The sequence below is a fragment of the Carcharodon carcharias genome, chromosome 12 (genome assembly GCF_017639515.1).
Source record: "Carcharodon carcharias isolate sCarCar2 chromosome 12, sCarCar2.pri, whole genome shotgun sequence".
Classification (NCBI taxonomy): domain Eukaryota; kingdom Metazoa; phylum Chordata; class Chondrichthyes; order Lamniformes; family Lamnidae; genus Carcharodon; species Carcharodon carcharias.
This window is the reverse complement of record NC_054478.1, coordinates 10,857,643-10,880,359: the sequence shown is the minus strand read 5'-3', so window position 1 is coordinate 10,880,359 and position 22,717 is coordinate 10,857,643. Positions and strand designations below refer to the sequence as shown.

At 47.6% G+C, this 22,717-nt stretch overlaps 1 protein-coding gene across 3 annotated transcripts in view; it reads right to left on the bottom strand.

The window, feature by feature from the left end:
• LOC121284932 (tensin-like) overlaps positions 1-22,717 on the bottom strand; it is a 161,698-nt gene that overhangs the window by 46,821 nt on the left and 92,160 nt on the right. For all 3 annotated transcript variants that reach the window (XM_041200868.1, XM_041200869.1, XM_041200870.1), the window contains 3 exons: positions 18,582-18,778; positions 16,483-16,552; positions 10,426-10,530 (listed from right to left, as the gene is read on the bottom strand). In XM_041200868.1, the coding sequence (XP_041056802.1) occupies positions 10,426-10,530; positions 16,483-16,552; positions 18,582-18,778 (372 nt within the window). The remainder of the gene's footprint in view (positions 1-10,425; positions 10,531-16,482; positions 16,553-18,581; positions 18,779-22,717) is intronic.

Sequence of the window (22,717 nt, the reverse complement as noted above, 5' to 3'; positions counted from 1 at the left end):
CAGAGACTGGAAGATCTGGGCCTATATAACACACCATATGTTACTGGATATAACACTGTATGTATTCTATGATAACAGTGTGGCTTACTGAGTATAACACTATATATTCTATAATAATGGTGTGGTTCACTGAGTATAATACTGTATATTCCATAATAATAGTGTGTTATGGGTATAACACTGTGTATATTATATAATAAGTGTGTGTAACTGGGTATAACACTATATATTCTATAATAAGTGCCTGTTACTGGATATAACAGTGTATATATTCTCTAATAACAGTGTGTGTTACTGGGTATAATACTGTATATTTTCTATAATAGTGTGTTACTGGGGATAAAACTGTATATTCTATAATAACGATGTGTGTTACTTGGTATAACACTATATACATTCTATAATAATGATGTGTGTTACTGGGTATAACACTATATACATTCTATAATAACGGTGTGTGTTACTGAATATAACACTGTATATATTCTATAACAACAAAAACAGAATTACTTGGAAAAACTCAGCAGGTCTGGCAGCATTGGCGGAGAAGAAAAGAGTTGACGTTTCGAGTCCTCATGACCCTTCAACAGAACTGAGTAATATTAGGAGAGGGGTGAAATATAAGCTGGTTTAAGGTGGGGGGGAGTAGGGGGGAGAGAAGTGGGGGGGGCGGGGGTGGGGGGGTTTGTGGTTGTAGGGACACGCAAGCAGTGATAGGAGCATGGAGGTTTTTTCCCACCTATAACCGTGATTCCTCTGACACCTTACGTCACATCAACAATATCCAGTTCTCTGGCCCCAACCGCTTCCTCTTCACCATGGATGTCCAATCCCTCTACACTTTCCATCCCCCACCAGGATGGTCTGAGGGCCCTTAGCTTCTTCTTCCGAACAGAGGCCTGAACAATCCCCATCCACCACTACGCTCCTCCGTCTGGCTGAACTTGTTCTCACACTGAACAATTTCTCCTTCAACTCCTCTCACTTCCTCCAAATAAAAGGTGGGCTATGGGTACCCACATGGGGCCCAGCAATGCTTGTTTCTTTATGGGGTATGTGGAACATTCCTTGTTCCAGTCCTACTCCGGCCCCCTTCCACAACTCTTTCTCCGGTACATCCGGTGATTACTTCAGTGCTGCTTCATGCTCTCGTTGGGACCTGGAAAAAATTATTAATTTTGCTTCCAATCTCCACTCCTCCATTATTTTCACATGGTCCATCTCTGACACTTCCCTTCCCTTCCTTGACCTCTCTGTCTCAATTTCTGGTGACAGACTGTCGACCAATATTCACTACAAGCTCACCGACTCCCACAGCTACCTCGACTACAGCTCCTCACACCCCGCTTCCTGTAAGGACTCCATCCCATTCTCTCAGTTCCTTCACCTCCGTCGCATCTGTTCTGATGATGCTACCTTCAAAAACAGTTCCTCTGACATGTCCTCCTTCTTCCTTAACCGAGGTTTTCCACCCATGGTCGTTGACAGGGCCCTCAACCGTGTCCAGCCCATCTCACGCGCATCCGCCCTCACGCCTTCTCCTCCCTCCCAGAAACATGATAGGGTCCCCCTTGTCCTCACTTATCACCTCACCAGCCTCCGCATTCAAAGGATCATCCTCCGCCATTTCCGCCAACTCCAGCATGATGCCATCACCAAACACATCTTCCCTTCACCCCTCCCCGGCGGCATTCCGTAGGGATCATTCCCTCCGGGACACCCTGGTCCACTCCTCCATCACCCCCTACTCCTCAACCCCCTCCTATGGCACCACTCCATGCCCACGCAAAAGATGCAGCATCTGCCCCTTCACTTCCTCTCTCCTCACCGATCAAGGGCCCAAACACTCCTTTCAAGTGAAGCAGCATCTCACTTGCATTTCCTCTAACTTAGTCTACTGCATTCGTTGCTCCCAATGCGGTCTCCTCTACATTGGAGAGACCAAACGTAAACTGGGCGACCGATTTGTAGAACACCTGTGGTCTGTCTGCAAGAAAGACCCAAACCTCCCTGTCGCTTGCTATTTTAACACTCCACCCTGCTCTCTTGCCCACATGTCTGTCCTTGGCTTGCTGCATTGTTCCAGTGAAGCCCAACGCAAACTGGAGGAACAGCACCTCATCTTCCGACTAGGCACTTTACAGCCTTCCGGACTGAATATTGAATTCAACAACTTTAGATCTTGAACTCCCTCCTCCATCCCCACCCCCTTTCTGTTTCTTCCCCCTTCCTTTTGTTTTTTCCAATAATTTATACAGATTTTTCTTTTCCCACCTATTTCCATTATATTTAAATCTATACCTTTTATGCCCTGTTAGTCTTTCCACCCCACCCCCACTAGAGCTGTACCTTGTGTGTCTTGCCATCCAATCTTAATTAGCACATTCGTTTAGATAATATCACCACTTTCAACACCTCTTTGTTCTTTTGTCTGTGACACCTTTTGATTATCTGCTCCTATCACTGCTTGCTTGTCCCTACAACCACACCCCCCCCATTTCTCTCCCCCCACACCACCCCCCCACCCCGCACCTTAAACCAGCTTATATTTCACCCCTCTCCTAAAATTACTCAGTTCTGTTGAAGGGTCATGAGAACTCGAAACGTCAACTCTTTTCTTCTCCGCCGATGCTGCCAGACCTGCTGTGTTTTTCCAGGTAATTCTGTTTTTGTTTTGGATTTCCAGCATCCATAGTTTTTTGTTTTTATTTCTATAACAACAGTATGTATTACTGGGTATAACACACCAATCTCTTACACTGTATCAGTGATACAGTCACTACCTTGTTGGAATGTGGTGTGTTCCACTGATCTCATGTCCTAGTTATTACCATACTGGACTCAGCGTTTTAGTGGTATATCCTGTTAAGCAATCTCCCAATATGGAACAGGGAGAATCCAGACAGCGTCAGGGAGGGAGGGTGGGGAAGGCAGGCTGGAGAAACGGAAACCATAAACCTCAGGTAAACTCAGAGCCTGACATTTCTGAGAGGTGACCACTCAGCTGCAGGTTGACAGAGACGGTTAACCGGACTGTGTTGATCCTGGAATCCAAAGAAGCACTCAATCTGTGCCCAGACCAATTTCAAATGATTCCAGGCTAGAGGTGCTCATGTGGCGACATCGAGTATCATCCACACATCCATAACCGGGTACTCAGATACTGCTAAAATGGGATCGGGGCTTCTGCAATCAGCGTTTTGTGAGAAAGAGACACAGAAACAACAACAGAGTGAGAGATCAATTAATGAAGGTGGAGGAGAAAGAGAGAGAGGGAGAGAAACAGTGAGATGGAAAGATAGAGACAGTCACCTACATACCAATTTCTGTCAGGCTCCAGTTGTGAGGTATCTGCAAGTGAAACGTTAAATCCACCAGAGCCAAATACAAGCAGCATCGTGTAGCCTCTTCCCTAGGAATCACTGTCCTTCTGAGCTCATGAAAGCTTGCTCCAACAGGTCTGGAAAATTTAAGAAAGCCCTCTTCCCTTCACTCGCTTACACCCCTGTCCCTCTCGCTGTCCCACAAGCACGACTAGGCAGAATCCACCGACTGAATCCAGATGCCAATGACTCTCATCCCTCCTGTCGAGTGAATTCCACAAATGTGTGAAGTACATGGACTAAAATTGTAACAGAAAAGCAACAATGAAAAACGTTTTCCCATGAAGAGATGTCTCCATTCAGTGAAACTTGATCACCATCCCTCGGCGGAACTGTAGAATAATTTATTCAATTATTGCTGCATATTTTGTGCCTTGCTTTGGCTACATCAAGCCTGTTCATGGTCCAGTAGTCTGTTGATTAACTTTGCCCTAATTTCAGCAAGTACACTGGTTGCCTTGTCTTCAGTTCTGCAGTGTTCTCTTGGGCCTAAATGCTTCCTCATGCAATACAGAGAGATAGGGAGAGGAGAGAGAGAGAGAGAGGAGAGGGAGAGAGAGAGAGAGGGAGAGATGCATGTAGAATTCAAATAGACAGAATGGAAGAGTCCAGAGCCCTGGACACAGTTGCTTTGACTAAAATTTGCTCTAAAATGATGATGGGCATGGAGCCTGGCGGAAAACACCAGAACAATTCTCCACTCTGTCTTGTTTCTATGTGGCTGGCTCTCTCTGCAGCTCAGCTTGGCAGTTTTCATTTCTAATGGGCATGTTCAGTTTGCCTCGTTCTATTTGAGACAAAGGCTTTCCATGTAACTGAGAGCTGGGTTTCTTACCAAAGCACGTAGCTTGCCAGCCTCCAGATTAAAAAAACAGGCTAGAGAGAATGAATTCTCCAACTTTCAACAGCTCCTATCAGTCCCCAGAAACCCCTCAGTTCCTGCTAATGCCAGCAGCACTGGTTAGCTAAAGATCAGGATCCATCCCGGATTTACAATGTGTCAGCCAGCACTAAGAGAGAGCTGGCACCAAATTTCAAAGATGTAAACTAGACCCCCAATCAGTTAGCTTTAGAGTGAAGAGCAGTCTCGCTATTTATATCAGTCTCAGGTTCAGTTTAATTGGTTACTGAGACCTAGTTTGCTAAGTATTTAGGTTCATTAGTTAATGAGATCACTAGTTAGGGAGGGTTATTTGTTAGTGAAAATTATTGCTTACTTGGATTTTCTCATTTTTGAGCCTGTTTAATTTTTCATCAGGAATAAATCTGATTCAGTTAATCTAATACTAAATCCCAATCCCTCATAATCATATCAAACCACCATCTTTCTCCTGATCCCCATACTTCATCCCAATACTTTCGTCCTGTCTCTACCTCACTCCCCCATCTCTACCTCCGCTCCCCCGTCTCTACCTCCACTCCCCAAGTCTCTATCTCACTCCCCATCTCCATCTCACTCCCCCATCTCTATCTCACTCTTCCTATTTCACCCCCCATATCCCTACTCACTCCCTGTCTCTATCACATTCCTTCTTATCCTAATCCTACCACACTGCTCCTGTCCTATTTCCCCCTTGTTCTGCATCTCCAACTCATTGAGGCATTAACCACAAGGCTGTGGGAGAGGTTTATGCAGTTGACAGATGTGTGTGTACATATGTGTATATGTGTGCGTGCATGCGTGTGTGTGTGTGTGTGTTGTGAGTGTTTCTGTGTCAGTGTGAATTTGCATCTGAGTTTGTGGAAGTGTTTATGTGTGTGTGAGTATGTTTGCATGCGTTTGTGAGCGTCAATGTATGTGTTTGCGTCTGTGTATGTGTTTGTGGGTGTGTGTGTACACGAGCACGTGCCTGAATCCATACGTGCGCTTGCGTGAATCAGTGTGAGAGTGTGGACATGATTGTGAGTCAGTGCTTGTGAATGTGCATGTGTGTGCACATAAGTGTGTGTGTGTGTGTGTGTGTGTGTGTGTGCAAGTGTGAGATGTGGCATGCTGATAGAGGGCAATACCACATATGAAGGAATACCCTGCTGACACTCACTGTCCAGACTCAATCAGGAAAGTAGTTTATAACCCTGAGCCGAGGGAGAGTTAACAACACTGGAGTGGGGGCAGGCACGTGCAGGACTAGAAAGTAGAAATTTAAATAGAAAATGAAGAATTAATATCTGACAGAGCATGGGGAAAAAATTCAGAAAAAGAAAAAGGCAAAAAAATCATGAATTTGCCATCAACTACTTGATCACAAATGCTGAACCTTTAGCAGAAAGTGAGGAAGAGGTAGAGATAATGACAGGGTGAGAGAGAGAGAAGGAAAGAGAGACAGAGTCAACAGAGAGAGAAAGGGAGTGGGAGGGAAAGAGTGATGGAGACTGAGGCAGTCAGAAAGGGAAAGATAGAGAGAGAGAGAGAGAGACAGAGGCAGAGTTCCTGCCCGGGTCCAACAGCTGGTGGAGCACAGAGATGCCAATCATATCTCCATCACATAAATATTCCAATCTATTGGTCTCCCCTCAAACTGTGGGATCCTCCCCTCCTTCACTGCCCTCAAAATGTAGGACTCTCCCCTCCCTCACTCCCCCCAAACTGTAGGACTCCTCCCCTTGCTCACTTCCCTCAAACTGTGGGACGCTTCCCCTCCCAAACTCTCCCTGCAAAATGTGGGATGCCTCCCCTCCCTCACTCTCCCCTCAAACTGTGGAACTTCTCCCCTCTCCCACTTCCCCTCAAACACGGGACTGCTCCCCTCCCTCATTCACTCCCCCTCAAACTGTGGGACTCCTCCCTTCCCTCCCTCACTCCACCCTCAAACTGTGGGACTCCACCCTTCCCTCCCTCAATTTCCCCTCAAAATATGGGACTCCACCCTTCCCACCCTCAATCTCCCCTCAAACTGTGGGTTAACTCTAACACTGCTCCAATACTAGCTACTGAGCATGTGCGTAAGGAGCTATGTCATAATGATGTCACTCAGGGAGAGGGGAAGCAGTATATTTCCGTTTTGATGTTATGTAATCTTGTATACAGTTAGTTATGTTAATAAGAGTACTTTTAAAGAACGATCCTTGCCTCCAGGCAATCTCTTACCAGATTAGGACACTCAATGTCTTCCGTGACAACCCAATGATAACAAATGGTGGCAGCAGTTACTACACCCACAGAGGAACAGTGAAAAAAAAGGAGGGAAACAGCCTTTAGAGCAGCTCAGAAGCAGCAGAGAACAGTGGGTAAAGGACTTCACTCTTCAACAGTGGCATGAAATGGGTGATCAAACATCAAGATCTCATTTCGCACTCCCTCCTGACCTGTTCAGCCAATTTTACATCATCATCTTCCATTCTGCCCTGTGTCCTCTGATGTGGAGAGCTCATGGAAAGTGAAGGCATTCAACATATTAACTTTTACAGATCAGGAAGCCAGTGGATGATGTAAGATGATTCCTGTGTGATTGATGGTAGACACCATGATACAATTGATCTGCCTCCCTGACTGCATCAACATTTACATAGCAAAATGAGGCAAATTATCTTTGGTCACACTTGACTGTGAGTGTCACAGTTAGAACATTACATAAAGTTTACAGTTAAACTTCCCTCATAAGAATATCTGAGTGCGACATCACAAACCAGCATTTATTTTTCACAGCACCGAATAACAATATTTTCTCCATCTGCTGGAGGGAGCTTTACTCTGTATCTAACCCCGTGCTGTACCTGTCCTGGGAGTGTTTGATGGGAACAGTGTAGAGGGAGCTTTACTCTGTATCTAACCCCATGCTGTACCTGCCCTGGGAGTGTTTGTTTGGGACAGTGTAGAGGGAACTTCACTCTGTATCTAATCCTGTGCTGTGTCTGCTCTGGGAGTGTTTGAAGAGGCACTCAGAAGGCACTGCTCTGATGTGGCCCACTTGTTTGAGACTGTAAAGCCCTGTGCCTTCACTCCTTTGGTGTTCTGCTATATAAAATTAAGCCCCCATCTCATACATCCATTGTGCAGGTATTCTCAATATTGGTAGTCCCCACCTGCAGCCTCATCCTTCTAAATTGAGTGTCCAGGTGATGACTGTACAGAGTTCCTGCCAGTGGAATGGTCTGGCCCACGTGTTTGCCTCTTTCTTACAAGTGTATTTCTCATCTTTCACAACTTTTCTCCAGCTAATCAGCACTTTCTCTTTCACAACCTGTCATTCATGGATCTGCAAACCAAACTGAGCAAACAGTGCACTTCCAAACATCTAACCAGCTGCTGCTCCTCAAATTCCACTGTGACAGGGAAACAAATTTTGCAGCACCGTCCTGTAACCCCAAATTCACCCTCAGATATGGAATAATGTCCAGCTGTCCTCAAACAAACAACTGGGAACACAAAGACTGAGAGAAAGGATGAGTAAATGAAATTATAAACTACAGAGACAGAAACACATTTTCCTGGTCCTTGTGTGGCATGAATGATTTGGTTCTAATGGCTGATGATTTGGGCCTGAGGTCTAATGTCAGCTATGGAATGCAAGCTACCAGGGAAGATTAAAATGACTGATTGACAAACAGGATGGTGGGTCTGAACAGGGCCTCTTACCTTCTCCCTCTCCATCTATTGGGCTACTGTCTCCCTCTGAGGAGATAAGAAGAGACAGAGTGTGAGGAGAGTAAATCTGTATCAGTGTGAGCTCACACCTGGTTGTCAGGAACAGGAGGAGGACCTTTCAATTCTGTTCCACTTCTCTGCCTCTCTCCCTTGATTGCATTACCCAACAAAAATCTATCCAACTCTGACTGAAAATTTCAATTGACCCCCAGTATCCACAGCTTTGTGTGGAGTGACTTCCTAATTCCCAGCAGCCCTTTGTGTGAAGAAATGCTTCCTGACATCACCACTGAACGGCCTGACTCTAAATTTCAGATATCTAAGGAAATAGTTGCTCTCCGTCTCGTATATAAAATCCTTTACTAATTTTAAAAACCTCAATCGATTTACCCTTCAATTTTCCAAATTCATGGTATTGTAATCCCAGTCAATGCACCCTGCCCTTGTGATTTAACCCTCTAATCCCCGATGCCTTTTAATGGAAGGTTCTTTTAGTTGCTTGATCTGATATCCCTGAGAGAGCTCATCAGTTGTGGTACAGGTCGAAAGCATGTTTTCCCCAGAGAGTACACAATATGTGTGACCTGTTAGAACATTTTCTGGGACTTTTTCTGGGAGGCCCAATAAGTAACTCCATTGTCTATTGTGGAACATGGCCACAGAGAGAGGGAGGATCAAAGGTTCCATTTTAAAACATGTTCTGATGTTGGGGCAGAAGTAACCAAGCTAGAGGCTGGGAAAAAAACTGCACAACTGGAGGGTCAGTACTGAGGGAGTGCTGCACTGTTGGAGGGTCAGTACTGCTGGAGTACTGCACTGTCAGGGGGTCAGTACTGAGGGAATGCTGCACTGTCAGAGGGTCAGTACTGAGGGAGCACTGCACTGTCAGAGGGTCAGTACTGAGGGAGTGCTGCACTGTCAGGGGGTCAGTACTGAGGGAGTACTGCACTGTCAGGGGGTCAATACTGAGGGAGTGCTGTACTGTCGGAGGGTCAGTACTGAGGGAGCGCTGCACTGTCAGAGGGTCAGTACTGAGGGTGCGCTGCACTGTCAGAGGGTCAATACTCAGGGAGTGCTGCACTGACAGGGGATCAGTACTGAGGGAGTGCTGCACTGACAGGGGGTCAGTACTGAGGGTGTACTGCACTGACAGCGGGTCAGTACTGAGGGAGTACTGCACTGTCAGAGGGTCAGTACTGAGGGAGTGCTGTACTGTCGGAGGGTCAGTGGCGAGGGAGTGCTGCACTGTCTGAGGGTCAGTACCGAGGGAGTGCTGCACTGTTAGTGGTGCTATTTTTTAGATGTGACATTAGTCCAAAACCATGTCTCCCCTCTCAGGTGGGTGTAAAGTATCCCCGAGCACTCCTGCAGAGAAGGGCAGAGTAGTTTCTTGTCAGTATCATGGACAATATTTATCCCTAAAATACTAAAACATATGATCTGGTCTTCATCACTTTGCTATTTATGGGCTTCTGGTGTTCCATGTTGGTTGTTGTATTTCCTACATTGCTATGCTGACTATAGTCCAAATGTAAATCATCCATTGTAAAGAGCTTTGGCACATCCTTAAGTTGTGAAAGGTGCTATGTAAATGCTATTCTTTGTCCCTCCTTTAAATCCTTAACAATCATTCAACGATATCAGAATATCTGCTAAGTGTATGTCCCCTTTCCTCAGCCGCCCATCAAAACAGGGAGAAATACCACTGAGAGGAGGTCATTTGGCCCATCGAACCTGTACTGGCTCTTTTGAAGAGCAATCCACTTAGCCCCATTTCTCTGCCCTCCCCGCAAATCACTGCACCTTTTTCTTCTTCGAATATTTATCCAATTCCTTTTTGTAGGTTATTATTGAATCTGTTTCCACTGCCCTTTCAGGCAGTGCATTCTGGATCGTAGCCACTTGTTGAGTGAGAAAGATTTCCCTCATGTCACAGAATCACAGAGTTGTTACAGCACAGAAGAACGCCATTCAGCCCATCATGTCTGCATTGGCTCCCCGAAGGAGCAATTAACTTAGTATCATTCTCCTGCCTTCTTCCTGAAACCCTGCACATTCCTCCTTTTCAGATAGCAGCCTAATTCGCTACTGAATATCTCGATTGGACCTACCTCCACCACACTCTTGAGCAATGCATTTCAGATCCTAACCACTCGCTGCATAAACAAATATTTCCATGTGTCACTTTTGGTTCTTTTGCTAATATCCAAAAGATTTTGCAGTATTTTCCATCTCCTTCTCCCTCATCATTTCCCTCTCCATCTCCCTCTTCATCTCCTTCTTACTCTCCCTCCCTGTCTTGTGCTCCATCTCCATCTATGTCTCGCTCTCTATCTCTGTCTCTCCACCTCTGTCTCTCTCTCTCTCCTCACTTCACTCTCACTCTCCGTTTCCCTCTCCCTCTCCATGATGAGGCTTTGCATAGGATTTGACCATCAGGTTAACAGATGATTGTACCTTGTCCGAGCGCTGCTGACTGGAGGAGGACATCAGCTGGATTGTGAGGCTTCAGGCCCAGTGCAGAGAGTGGAGTCTTAGCTAGTCCTGGTGGGGAACGGACAGCTGCAATAAAACAAGAGGTTTGAAGCTTAGAAAGGAAGTCACAGAAAGGAATCAACTTGATGAAGCATCAAACAGGAGGGGCTGAATTTTCCCAGTGGGGATAGTAATTTGGAAGGCAGGGGAACCAGGTGAGTTGGAATGGCTCCTCGATGCATTCCAGTCACTGAGAAAGCTTGCAGGCGGTGGGCCAGCATGCAGGTTGACTGTATATTTAATGTCCCAATGGGGAGTCATTTAAAGCACTTGCTGGCATTTATTTGTCCTGGAGCTCCCGCCTTCCCCCGACCCAGGGTCGAGAATGCAAGCTTCACGGTGGCAACTTCCTTGTGGGTATCCTGGAGGGAGTTGGGGCGACTGCCTCTGCAGGCTCTACGAGGAATCCAGAGGGGATTCCCCTCCACTCCAAGGGGGTCTGCTCTGAAACTCTATTTTATATTCACCCCTCTAAGGGATCCATATTGAAATACCCTCCAGCTCTCCTATCTGACTAAGCAGTGCCCACCTCTCCCTCTTCCAACCCTCTGATTGGACTGGCAGCTCTGGGACCCTGTTACACTGTTCTGATTGGATGGCCAGCATTGAGGTGACCAATTCAGGAATCCGCAAATATCCCTGTGCTGCTCTCACTCCTGACAAGTTCGGCTTGTGACCCGATGTTGGGAAGGTTCTGCTCATGGTCTGGTGGGACACAGTCTGGTGGGATACAGTCCACTGGGATATGGTCTGCTGGGACACAAAGGGACACAGTTTGCTGGGACACAGTCAGCTGGGACAAGTCTGTTGGGACATCGTCTGGTGTGACATAGTTTTGTGGGACACAGTCTACTAGGAGATGGTCATCTGGGACACGGCCCCAAGGACATGGCCTTCTGGGCCAAGTCTTCAGAGACACCGGCGTCTGGGGCATGGTCTGGTGGGGCACAGTCTGCCGGCGCACAGTCTGCCGGCACGCGGTCTGCTGGGCCATGGTCTGCTATGCTGACCCATCCCACACCTTCAGAGGAAGTCATTTCGATCTACCCAATGCATGACATATCGACAGGCCACACGCAGATCTTGACATTCCCAGTAGTGCAAGCTAGTTTTGGTAATAGTCAGTTGTATTTATTAGAAGTTAGTAGTAATAATCATAGTTAGTTGTAGTTGATAGATAATAGTAGCTTGTAGTGGTTGTAGCAGCAGCAGTAGTGGTTTGTACTCCAAGTAGCAATAGTTAATAGTAAACAATGATTGTATTAGGTGTGATTGATTGTAGTTAGTAAGAAGCTGTGCTGATGGTTTCTGTGATTCATTCGCTAGGATTCGCCATGTCCCTGTCTTGGGTCATGTTCTGGAGAAGCAAAAGGACATGGCAGCTATTTAGTTAATGATACCCAGAGTGTGACAGGAAGGGACAGAGTGTATAAATATTTTTTTAAAAGCATCAAATAAGGTCAAAGGGGGAAAAATTGTAAAAAGGCAAAATAAATGGCTCTTTACTTGAATGCACGTAGTATTTGGAATAAAATAAATGAATTAACGGCACTAATTGAGGTTAATGGGTGTGATCTTATAGCTCTTACAGAGACATGGTTATAAGGAGATGAAAGCTGGAACTAAATATTCAGGGGTATGTGACTTTTGGAAAGGATAGGCAGGAAGGAAAGGGTGCTGGGGTAGCTTTGTTAGTACGAGATGGTATAAGTATGATAGCAAGAAAGGATCTTGGATCGGAAGGTGTAAAATCCATATGGGTGGAGGTAAGAAAAAACAAGGGGAAGAAGACACTGGTGGGGGTAGTCTATAGGCCCCCTAATAGTAGTTATACTGTAGGACAGGTAATAAATCAGGGTATAATGAGGGCATGTGAAAAAGGCAGTTCATTAATCATGGGTGACTTTAACCTTCATGTTGATTGGGAAAATCACATTGGCAGAGGCAGCCACAAGCAAGAATTCATAGGGCAGAATTTTCTGCCTGCCGGGTGGGCGGGCCTGACCCAATCTCCGGTGGGGTGGGGAGCTGATACCCGCTGGAGAAGCGTGCCCTGCCGCCATTTTACGTGGGAGGGGCCAATTAAGGCCCGCCCAGTGTGACGGCCGGCGGGAAGCGCTATACGCTTCCTGTGCAGGCAAGGGCGGGTGGGGGGGGCGATTCCCCAACTGTGAGAGTGCGCTCTTTTGATCATTCGCATGAAAAAGAGCGCACATCCCCCTGAGGCTAAGTGCTGCCTCAGGGAGATCGCTTACACTTCTAGAAATATGAAAATTAGAAAAAAAAAACTCCCTAACATGTCACATGAGATGGGGCATGTTCATAATTTACATTATAAGTTTATTAAACTTTTTAAATCCCTATATGAAGCTTCATTCCACCGTTGGATGAGGTTACATGTTTTCTCTAGTTGCTGCCGGGGCTCCTGGCCTGCCCACTAACCTTAAGGTTGGACGGGCAGGTCTTTTAATTGTTTAAATGATCCTATCAATGGCCTCAATTGGCCATTGACAGGTCGGTGGGTGCACAGCTGATTTGGCTGCGCCCCCGCCTTCCTGAAAATTTAAATGGGGTGGGATGATGTCGGGGGTTCCACCCGACATCATCCTGCGTCATTTTGCATGCTGGCGAGCGGTCCCCGCCCCCTGCTCACCGACAGCAAAATTCAGGCCATAGAGTTTATATGGGATAGTTTCCAAGAACAATATGTTGTGGATCCAACCAGGAATCAGGCTACTTTGGATCTGGAGATGTGTAATGAGGCAGGTTTTATAAATGGTAAAAGATACCCTAGGAAACAGTGACCATAACATGGCAGAATTTAGCATTCAGTTTGAGAGTGAAAAACGTGGGTCAGAAGCAACTGTACTAAACTTAAATAAGGGTAATTACAAAGCAGTGAGAGCAGAGTTGGCTGGAGTGGACTGGGAAAGGAGTTTAGCAGAAAATATGGTTGATGAACAATGGCAGACATTTAAGAAAATAGTTCATGACTCACAACAAAGATATACCCCAGTGAGGGAGAAAGATTCTTGGAAGGGAATAAACCAACCATGGTTAGCCAAGGAAGTTAAGCATAGTATCAAATTAAAAGAAAATACATACAATGTGGCAAAGATTAGTGGTAAGCCAGAGGGTTAGGAAAGTTTTAAAAACCAACAAAAGGTGACAAAAAAAATAAAAAGGGAGAAAATAAACTTTGAGGGTAAACTAGCAAGTAATACAAAAACGGACAATAAGAGCTTCTTTAAATATATAAAAAAGAAGAGAGAGGCCAAAGTGAACACAGGCCCCTTGCAGAATAAGGCTGGGGAAATAATAATGGGGAACCGGGAAATGGTAGAGGAGTTGAATAAGTACTTTGCTTCAGTCTTCACAGTAGAGCATACTAATAGCATTCCAGTACTAAATAATCAAGGGGGAGAAGAGGCGGAGGAAATAAATACAAAAACTATCACTAGAGAAAAAGTACTAGGAAAACTAATGGGGCTGAAGGCCGATAATTCTCCTGGGCCTGATGGGTTGCATCCTAGGATATTAAAGGAAGTAGCTACACAGGTAGTGGAGGCACTGGTAGTAATCTTCTGGAAGATTCTGGAAAAGTCCCAGAGGATTGGAAAACTGCCAATAAGGAACAACCTTATTCAAAAAGGGAGAGAGGCAAAAAACAGGTAATTATAGACCAGTTAGCTTAATACCTGTCATTGGAAAAAGGCCTATTATAAAGTGTGTAATAGCAGAGGATTTAAGATTACACAATCTAATCAAGCAGAGTCAGCATGGCTTCATGAAGGGGGAATCCCGCCTGACAAATTTATTAGAATTCTTTGAGGAGGATAGATAAAGGGGAACCAGTAGATGTAATATATTTGGATTACCAAAAGGCATTCGATAAGATACAGCACATAAGGCTACTTAATAAAATACGAGCCTATGGTGTTGGGGTGGTATAGTTGCATGGATAGAGGACTGGCTAATTAATTGAAGACAGCGAGTTGGGATAAGGGGGGCATTTTCATGATGGCAACCAATAACTGGCAGAGTGCCTCGGGATCAGTGCTAGGGCCTCAATTACTTACGATATCTGTTAATGATTTAGATGAGGGAAGTGAATATACTATTGCCAAGTTTACAGATGATACAAAAACAGGTGGGAAAGCAAGTGGTGAGGATAACACAAGGAGCCTACAGAGGGATATAGACAGGTTAAGCGAATGGGAAAAAAGTGGCAGATGGAATATAATGTGGGAAAATGTGAGGTTATGTACTTTGGCAGGAAGAATAGAGGAGCTGAATATTGTTTAAATAGAGAAAGATTGCAGAAAGCTACAGCACAGAGGGATTTGGGAGACTTTGCACATGAATCACAAGAAGCTAACATATAAATTCAAAAGGTAATAGGGAAGGCAAATAGAATATTGGCCTTTATTTCAAAGGGAATGAAGTATAAAAATAGGGAAGTCCTGCTAAAACTATACAAGGCACTAATGAGACCACACCTAGAATACTGTGAACAGTTTTGTTCCTCTTATCTAAGGAAAGATATACTGGCATTGGAGGCAGTCCAGAGAAGGTTCACTAGGTTGATACCGGGCATTGAGGAATTTTCTGATGAGGAGAGGTTGAGTAGGTTCTGTACTCATTGGAGTTCAGAAGAATGAGAGGCAACCTTAGTGAAACATATAAGATTCTTAGGGTGCTTGACAGGGTAGATACTGAGAGAAAAAAACAAAAAACTGCGGATGCTGGAAATCCAAAACAAAAACAGAATTACCTGGACAAACTCAACAGGTCTGGCAGCATCGGCGGAGAAGAAAAGAGTTGACGTTTCGAGTCCTCATGACCCTTCAACAGAACTGATCTTTCTTTACAAGGAGAGGGAATCATATATTTCCCTCTCCTTATTAAGAAAGATCAGCTCTGTTGAAGGGTCATGAGGACTCGAAACGTCAACTCTTTTCTTCTCCGCTGATGCTGCCAGACCTGCTGAGTTTGTCCAGGTAATTCTGTTTCTGTTTTAGATACTGAGAGGTTGTTTCCCCTTGTAGGAGAGTCTAGGACCAGAGGGCATAATCTCAGAGTAAGGGGTCACCCATTTAAGACAGAGATTAGGAGGAATTTCTTCTCTCAGAGGTAGTTAACTTGTGGAATTATTTACTGCAGAGAGCTGTAGAGGCTGGGTCGTTAAGTATATTCAAGGTGAGATAGACAGATCTTTAATCAGTAAGGGAATCAAGGGGTATGGGGAAAAGGCAGGAAAGTGAAGTTGAGGATTATCAGGTCAGCCATGATCTCACTGAATGGCGGAGCACTCTCAATGGGCTAAATGGTCTACTTCTGTTCCTATGTCTTATGGTCTTATGGGGCAGGGGATTGGTTTGGGATTGATACAGGGCTATGGGGAGAGAGTGGGGCATGGGATTAGTTTGGGATTGAAACATGGCAATGGAGAGAGAGCAGGTTAATGGAATTAGTTTGGGATTGATACAGGGCTATGGGGAAAGAGCAGGTCATGGGATTAGTTTGGGATTGATACATGGCTATGGAGAGAGCAGGTTAATGGGATTAGTTTGGGATTGATACAGGGCTATGGGGAAAGAGCAGGGCAGTGGGATTAGTTTGGGATTGATACAGGGCTATGGGGAGAGACCGGGGCAGTGGGATTAATTTGGGATTGATAAAGGGCTATGGGGAGAGAGTGAGGCAGTGGGATTAGTTTGGGGATTGATACAGGCCTATGGGGAGAGAGTGGGGCAGTGGGATTAGTTTGGGGATTGATACAGGGCTATGGGGAGAGAGTGGGGTAGTGGGGTTAGTTTGGTTTGTGTAATCTGTGATGAGTGGCAGGCTGGTTTGACACAGATAATCTTTTCTGTACTCTTTGCTCTCCACGTCTCTGTGAATTCAGGAATTTACGAACTTTGAAGTAAGGGGTTTGGGAAGAGAGAAATAAATCACCCAGAAAAGGGCAGTTCTCACCCCCACTGGTGGGACTCGTTGGCGTTCCTTCCATTTCTTCGAATGCTTCTCTGTAGCTGTGCATGTTGGGCTGATAAAGACAAAGTGAGACAAAGTGATCAAGATAGTTAAAGATGAGACCTGCAATCAGACGTGCACAGTGGTTCTGAGTAATTGTAATTCAGTCAAGTGAAAGATTCCTTCTAACACTCTTCACTGTTGAACTCAATTGAGGGTCTGCATTCTAAGGCAACATTATAGAATCATACAAACATATGGAGGCCATTCAGCCCCTTGAGCTGTTACAACAGGAACAGGAAAAGGCCATTCAGCCCCTCAAATCTATTACACAAGAACATCAGAGGCCATTGAGTCCCTCGAACCTATTACACAGGAACATCAGAGGCCATTCAGCCCCTCAAACCTGTTACACAGGAACAGGAAGAGACCATCCAAACCTGTTCCAAAACAAAAATCTGTCAATCCCCCTTGTGGAGGGGGACATGGTGTGATATGTTCCAGTTTCTAATTACTCACTGTGAAAATACATTTCCTCATTTCACTTCCTAATGGCCTGGCCATTTTAAGACACTGGTTAGAATATTGTGGAGAATTGTGGAGTCCCCAATTCGGGAAAAGATGTAAAGGCTGAACAAAGTGTCCAGAGGAGATTTCCCAGGATGTTACCAGGAATGAGGGGCTTCAGCTATGAGAAGAAATTGGAAAATGTTGGTCTGTTATCCTTGGAACAGAGAAGATTAGGAGGTAACCCAATAAGGTTTTCAAAATGATGAGAGGTTTTGATGGAGAAGATGGAGAAAAATGATTCCATCTGGTGAATGGATCAATAATACAAGATTATAGATTCCAATTCATTGGAAAACCATCTAGAGAGGAGATGAACAATTTTTTCACTGAGTTTTCAGGTTATGGAACACTGGACCTGAAAAGGGGCTGAAAGCTGATTCTATAAAACAATTTCAAAGGGTGTTGAACCAGTGCTGGAGAATGAGGAACTTACAGGGTTACAGACAGAAAGAGGCGATGTGGGACTAAACGTGACTGCTCTTTCAAAAAGTCAGCACTGGCACACTAGGCCGAATGGCCTCCTGTGCTGTACGTTTGTGTAATTTATAAAGTTAACACAACTATTTTTACTCCATTGGACACATTGATGCAGTGCTTGCCTATTGGTGGGGTGAGATTTGAAACCAATGCAATAGTTTATACCTTAAGCATTGCCTACAGGCCAGTGATGTTAGAAGATTGTGCTTGCAAGCACCACTCAAAAGGGAGTTTTGAGACTGGAGAAGCTGAGATTGTTCTCCTCAGAGCACAGAAGGTTAAGGGGAAATTTAATAGAGGTGTTCAGAATCATGAGGGGGTTTAGTGGATGAGGAGAAGCTATTTCCAGTTTGGGAAGGTTGGTAGCCAGAGGACACAGGTTTAAGGTCAATGTAAATGGAACCAGACAAGGAAGTGAGGAAAATATGTTTTAGACAGCGAGTTGTTGTGATCTGGAAGGTGCTGCCTGAAAGGCTGCTGGAAGCAGATTCAATAATCATTTCAAAAGAAATTGGATAAATTCTTGAAGGGAAAAGATTACAGGGCTATGGGGAAATGGCAGTGAGTATAAGACTAATTGGATAGCTCTTTCAAAGAACTGGCACTGGTATGATGGGCCAAATGGCCTCTCCATGTGCTGTACTTTTCTATGCAACACCCAGCCTTGTGTCAACTGTGATATCCTCCCAAATGCCAAAGGTGGATTTTCCATTCGTGGTCTCGCTCTCTCACGGGGTAACAGAGGCTGCTGAGACTGAATGGGACTACAATCCTTTAATATAGAAACAAATCCCAGCTGCTATCTCTGTGGGAATCACTTCCTGCTTTCCCTGGCTTCCTTCCCTACAACATTCCAATCCGATTCCCCTGTGAAATCCAGCCAACTCACCAAGCCCTACCCCAGCCTCACAGCCCATCGCTACCACATGATGGACCAGCAGGTATCAGCAACGGGAGAGGGAGTGAGGCTTCGGGAAACCCTACCCCAGTGAGAGTCAGTGTCCACAGGACACAGCAGATTATAAAAACCCAAACCCCGGTCAACACTATCTCACCTCTTTGGGTCGTCCTCCTGGATTAGCGGCGATAGAACTAGCCACCTCAGGGGACACACAACGTATTGGGGAACGCAAGGGTGGGCTTCGGGAGACACCACTGCTGTTGCCACTGTTCTCATACTGCCCCTCGCTGGTCGTTCGTCGTCTAGAGGTCGGTCCCATTTCCTCGGGGCTTGTGGCCTGTGACCTCACACCTGGGTCAACACAAAACCAACAGATAGGTCACTTAAACTTTGGAGCAATGTCAGCGCCGAGAGCACAATCTTTCCCAGGGATCCCAACAATGACGTTATCCTCACCCTCTCAAACATTTACACCACCCCTCCCCCAATCAGTGACACTCCCCCCTCCCCAATCAGTGACACTCCCCCTCCCTCAAACAGTGACACTCCCCCTCCCTCAAACAGTATCACTCCCCCTCCCTCAAACAGTATCACTCCCCCTCCCTCAAACAGTGACACTCCCCCTCCCTCAAACAGTGACACTCCCCCCTCCCAGAATCAGTGACACAGCCCCTCCCTCAAACAGTGACACTCCCGCTCTCCCAACCAGTGATGACACTGTCCCCTCCCCCAATCAGAGACACTCGCCCTCACCCAGTGACACTCCCACTTCCAAAGTCAGTGACACTGCCCTTCCCCGAATCAGTGACACTCCCCTTTCCACAATCAGTGACACTCTACCCTCCTCCATTGACGCTTTCCCCTTCCCCAATTAGTGACAGTCCCCCTCCTCCAATCAATGACACTTCCCCCTCCCCAATCAGTGACACTCCCCCTCCCAGAATCAGTGACACTCCCCCTCCCTCACAGTGACACTCCCCTTCCCTCAAACAGTGACACTCCTCCCTCCCAGAATCAGTGACACTCCTCCCTCCCTCACAGTGACACTCCCCTTCCCTCAAACAGTGACACTCCCGCTCTCCCAACCAGTGATGACACTGTCCCCTCCCCCAATCAGAGACACTCGCCCTCACCCAGTGACACTCCCACTTCCAAAGTCAGTGACACTGCCCTTCCCCGAATCAGTGACACTCCCCTTTCCACAATCAGTGACAATCCCCCCCTCCCCCATTGACGCTTTCCCCTTCCCCAATTAGTGACAGTCCCCCTCCTCCAATCAATGACACTTGCCCCTCCCCAATCAGTGACACTCCACCTCCCCCAATCATTGACACTCCCCCCTCCCCCAATCAGTGACACTTCTCCACCCCCCAATCAGTGACACTCCCCTCTCCACGAGTGATGCTTCCCCCTTCCCCAATCAGTGACACTCCTCCTCCGCCAATCAATGACACTCCCCCTCTGCCAATCAGTGACACTCCTCCTCCGCCAATCAGTGACACTCCTCCTCCGCCAATCAGTGACACTCCTCCTCCGCCAATCAGTGACACTCCCCCTCACCCAGTGACGCTTCCCCCTTCCCCAATCAGTGACACTGCCCCTCTGCCAATCAGTGACACCCCCCCTTCCCCAATCAGTGACACTCCACCTCCCCCAGTGACACTCCACCTCCCCCAGTGACACTCCACCTCCCCCAATCAGTGACACTCCACCTCCCCCAATCAGTGACACTCCACCTCCCCCAATCAGTGACACTCCACCTCCCACAATCAGTGACACTCCTCCTCCCCCAATCAGTGACACTCCACCTCCCACAATCAGTGACACTCCACCTCCCACAATCAGTGACACTCCACCTCCCCCAATCAGTGACACACCACCTCCCACAATCAGTGACACGCCCCCCCTCCCCCAATCATTGGCACTCCCCCTCCCCCAATCAGTGACACTTCTCTCTCCCCCAATCAGTGACACTCCCCTCTCCCCGAGTGATGCTTCCCCCTTCCCCAATCAGTGACACTCCTCCTCCGCCAATCAGTGACACTCCCGCCTTCCCCAATCAGTGACACTCCCGCCTTCCCCAATCAGTGACACTCCTCCTCCGCCAATCAGTGACACTCCTCCTCCGCCAATCAGTGACACTCCCGCCTTCCCCAATCAGTGACACTCCCGCCTTCTCCAATCAGTGACACTGCCCCCTCACCCAGTGACGCTTCCCCCTTCCCCAATCAGTGACACTCCACCTCCCCCAATCAGTGACACTCCTCCTCCCCCAATCAGTGACACTCCTCCTCCCCCAATCAGTGACACTCCCGCCTTCCCCAATCAGTGACACTCCTCCTCCCCCAATCAGTGACACTCCTCCTCCCCCAATCAGTGACACTCCACCTCCCCCAATCAGTGACACGCACCCCTCCCCCAATCAGTGACATGCACCCCTCCCCCAATCATTGGCACTCCCCCCTCCTCCAATCAGTGACACTTCTCCCTCCCCCAATCAGTGACACACCCCTCTCCCCGAGTGATGCTCCCCCTTCCCCAATCAGTGACACTCCTCCTCCCCCAATCAGTGACACTCCCGCCTTCCCCAATCAGTGACACTCCACCTCCCCCAATCAATGACACTCCCGCCTTCCCCAATCAGTGACACTCCCCCTCCCCCAATCAGTGACACTCCCCCTCCCCCAATCAGTGACACTCCACCTCCCCCAATCAATGACACTCCTGCCTTCCCCAATCAGTGACACTCCCCCTCCCCCAATCAGTGACACTCCCGCCTTCCCCAATCAGTGACACTCCCCCTTCCCCGAGTGATGCTTCCCCCTTCCCCAATCAGTGACAATCCCCCTCCCCCAATCAGTGACACTCCCCCTTCCCCGAGTGATGCTTCCCCCTTCCCCAATCAGTGACACTCCTCCTCCGCCAATCAGTAACACTCCCCCTCCGCCAATCAGTGACACTCCCCCTCCGCCAATCAGTGACGCTGCCCCCTCACCCAGTGACGCTACCCCCTTCCCCAATCAGTGACACTCCCCCTCTGCCAATCAGTGACACTCCCCCTTCCGCAACCATTGTCACTCCCCCCTGCCCCAATCAGTGACACTCCTCCTCCCCCAATCAGTGACACACCCCTTCCGCAATCAGTGACACACCCCCTTCCGCAATCAGTGACACACCCCCTTCCGCAATCAGTGACACACCCCCTTCCGCAATCAGTGACACTCCCCCTTCCGCAACCATTGTCACTCCCCCCTGCCCCAATCAGTGACACTCCTCCTCCCCCAATCAGTGACACTCCTCCTCCCCCAATCAGTGACACACCCCCTTCCGCAATCAGTGACACACCCCCTTCCGCAATCAGTGGCACTCCCCCTTCCGCAATCAGTGGCACTCCCCCTTCCGCAATCAGTGGCACTCCCCCTTCCGCAATCAGTGGCACTCCCCCTTCCGCAATCAGTGGCACTCCCCCTTCCGCAATCAGTGGCACTCCCCCTTCCGCAATCAGTGGCACTCCCCCTTCCGCAATCAGTGGCACTCCCCCTTCCGCAATCAGTGGCACTCCCCCTTCCGCAATCAGTGGCACTCCCCCTTCCGCAATCAGTGACACTCCCCCTCTGCCAATCAGTGACACTCCCCCCTCCCCCAATCAGTGACACTCCACCTCCCCCAATCAGTGACACTCCCCCCTGCCCCAGTGACACTTCCCATTTCCCCAATCAGTGACACTCCCCCTTCCGCAATCAGTGACACTCCCCCTTCCGCAATCAGTGACACTCCCCCTTCCGCAATCAGTGACACTCCCCTTTCCGCAATCAGTGACAATCCCCCCTCCCCCAATCAGTGACACTCCCCCTCTGCCAATCAGTGACACTCCCCCTTCCCCAATCAGTGACAATCCCCCTCTGCCAATCAGTGACACTTCACCTCCCCCAATCAGTGACACTCCCCCCTGCCCCAGTGACGCTTCCCATTTCCCCAATCAGTGACACTCCCCCTCTGCCAATCAGTGACAATCCCCCTCTGCCAATCAGTGACAATCCCCCTCTGCCAATCAGTGACAATCCCCCTCTGCCAATCAGTGACATTCTCCCTCTGCCAATCAGTGACATTCTCCCTCTGCCAATCAGTGACACTCCCCCCTTCCCCAATCAATGACACCCCCCCCTTCCCCAATCAGTGACACTCGCCCACCCCAAATCAGTGACACTCCCGCTCACACAATCAATGACACTAACCCTTTGCCCAATCAGTGAAACTCCTCCCTCCCCAAATCAGTGCCACTCACTCCTC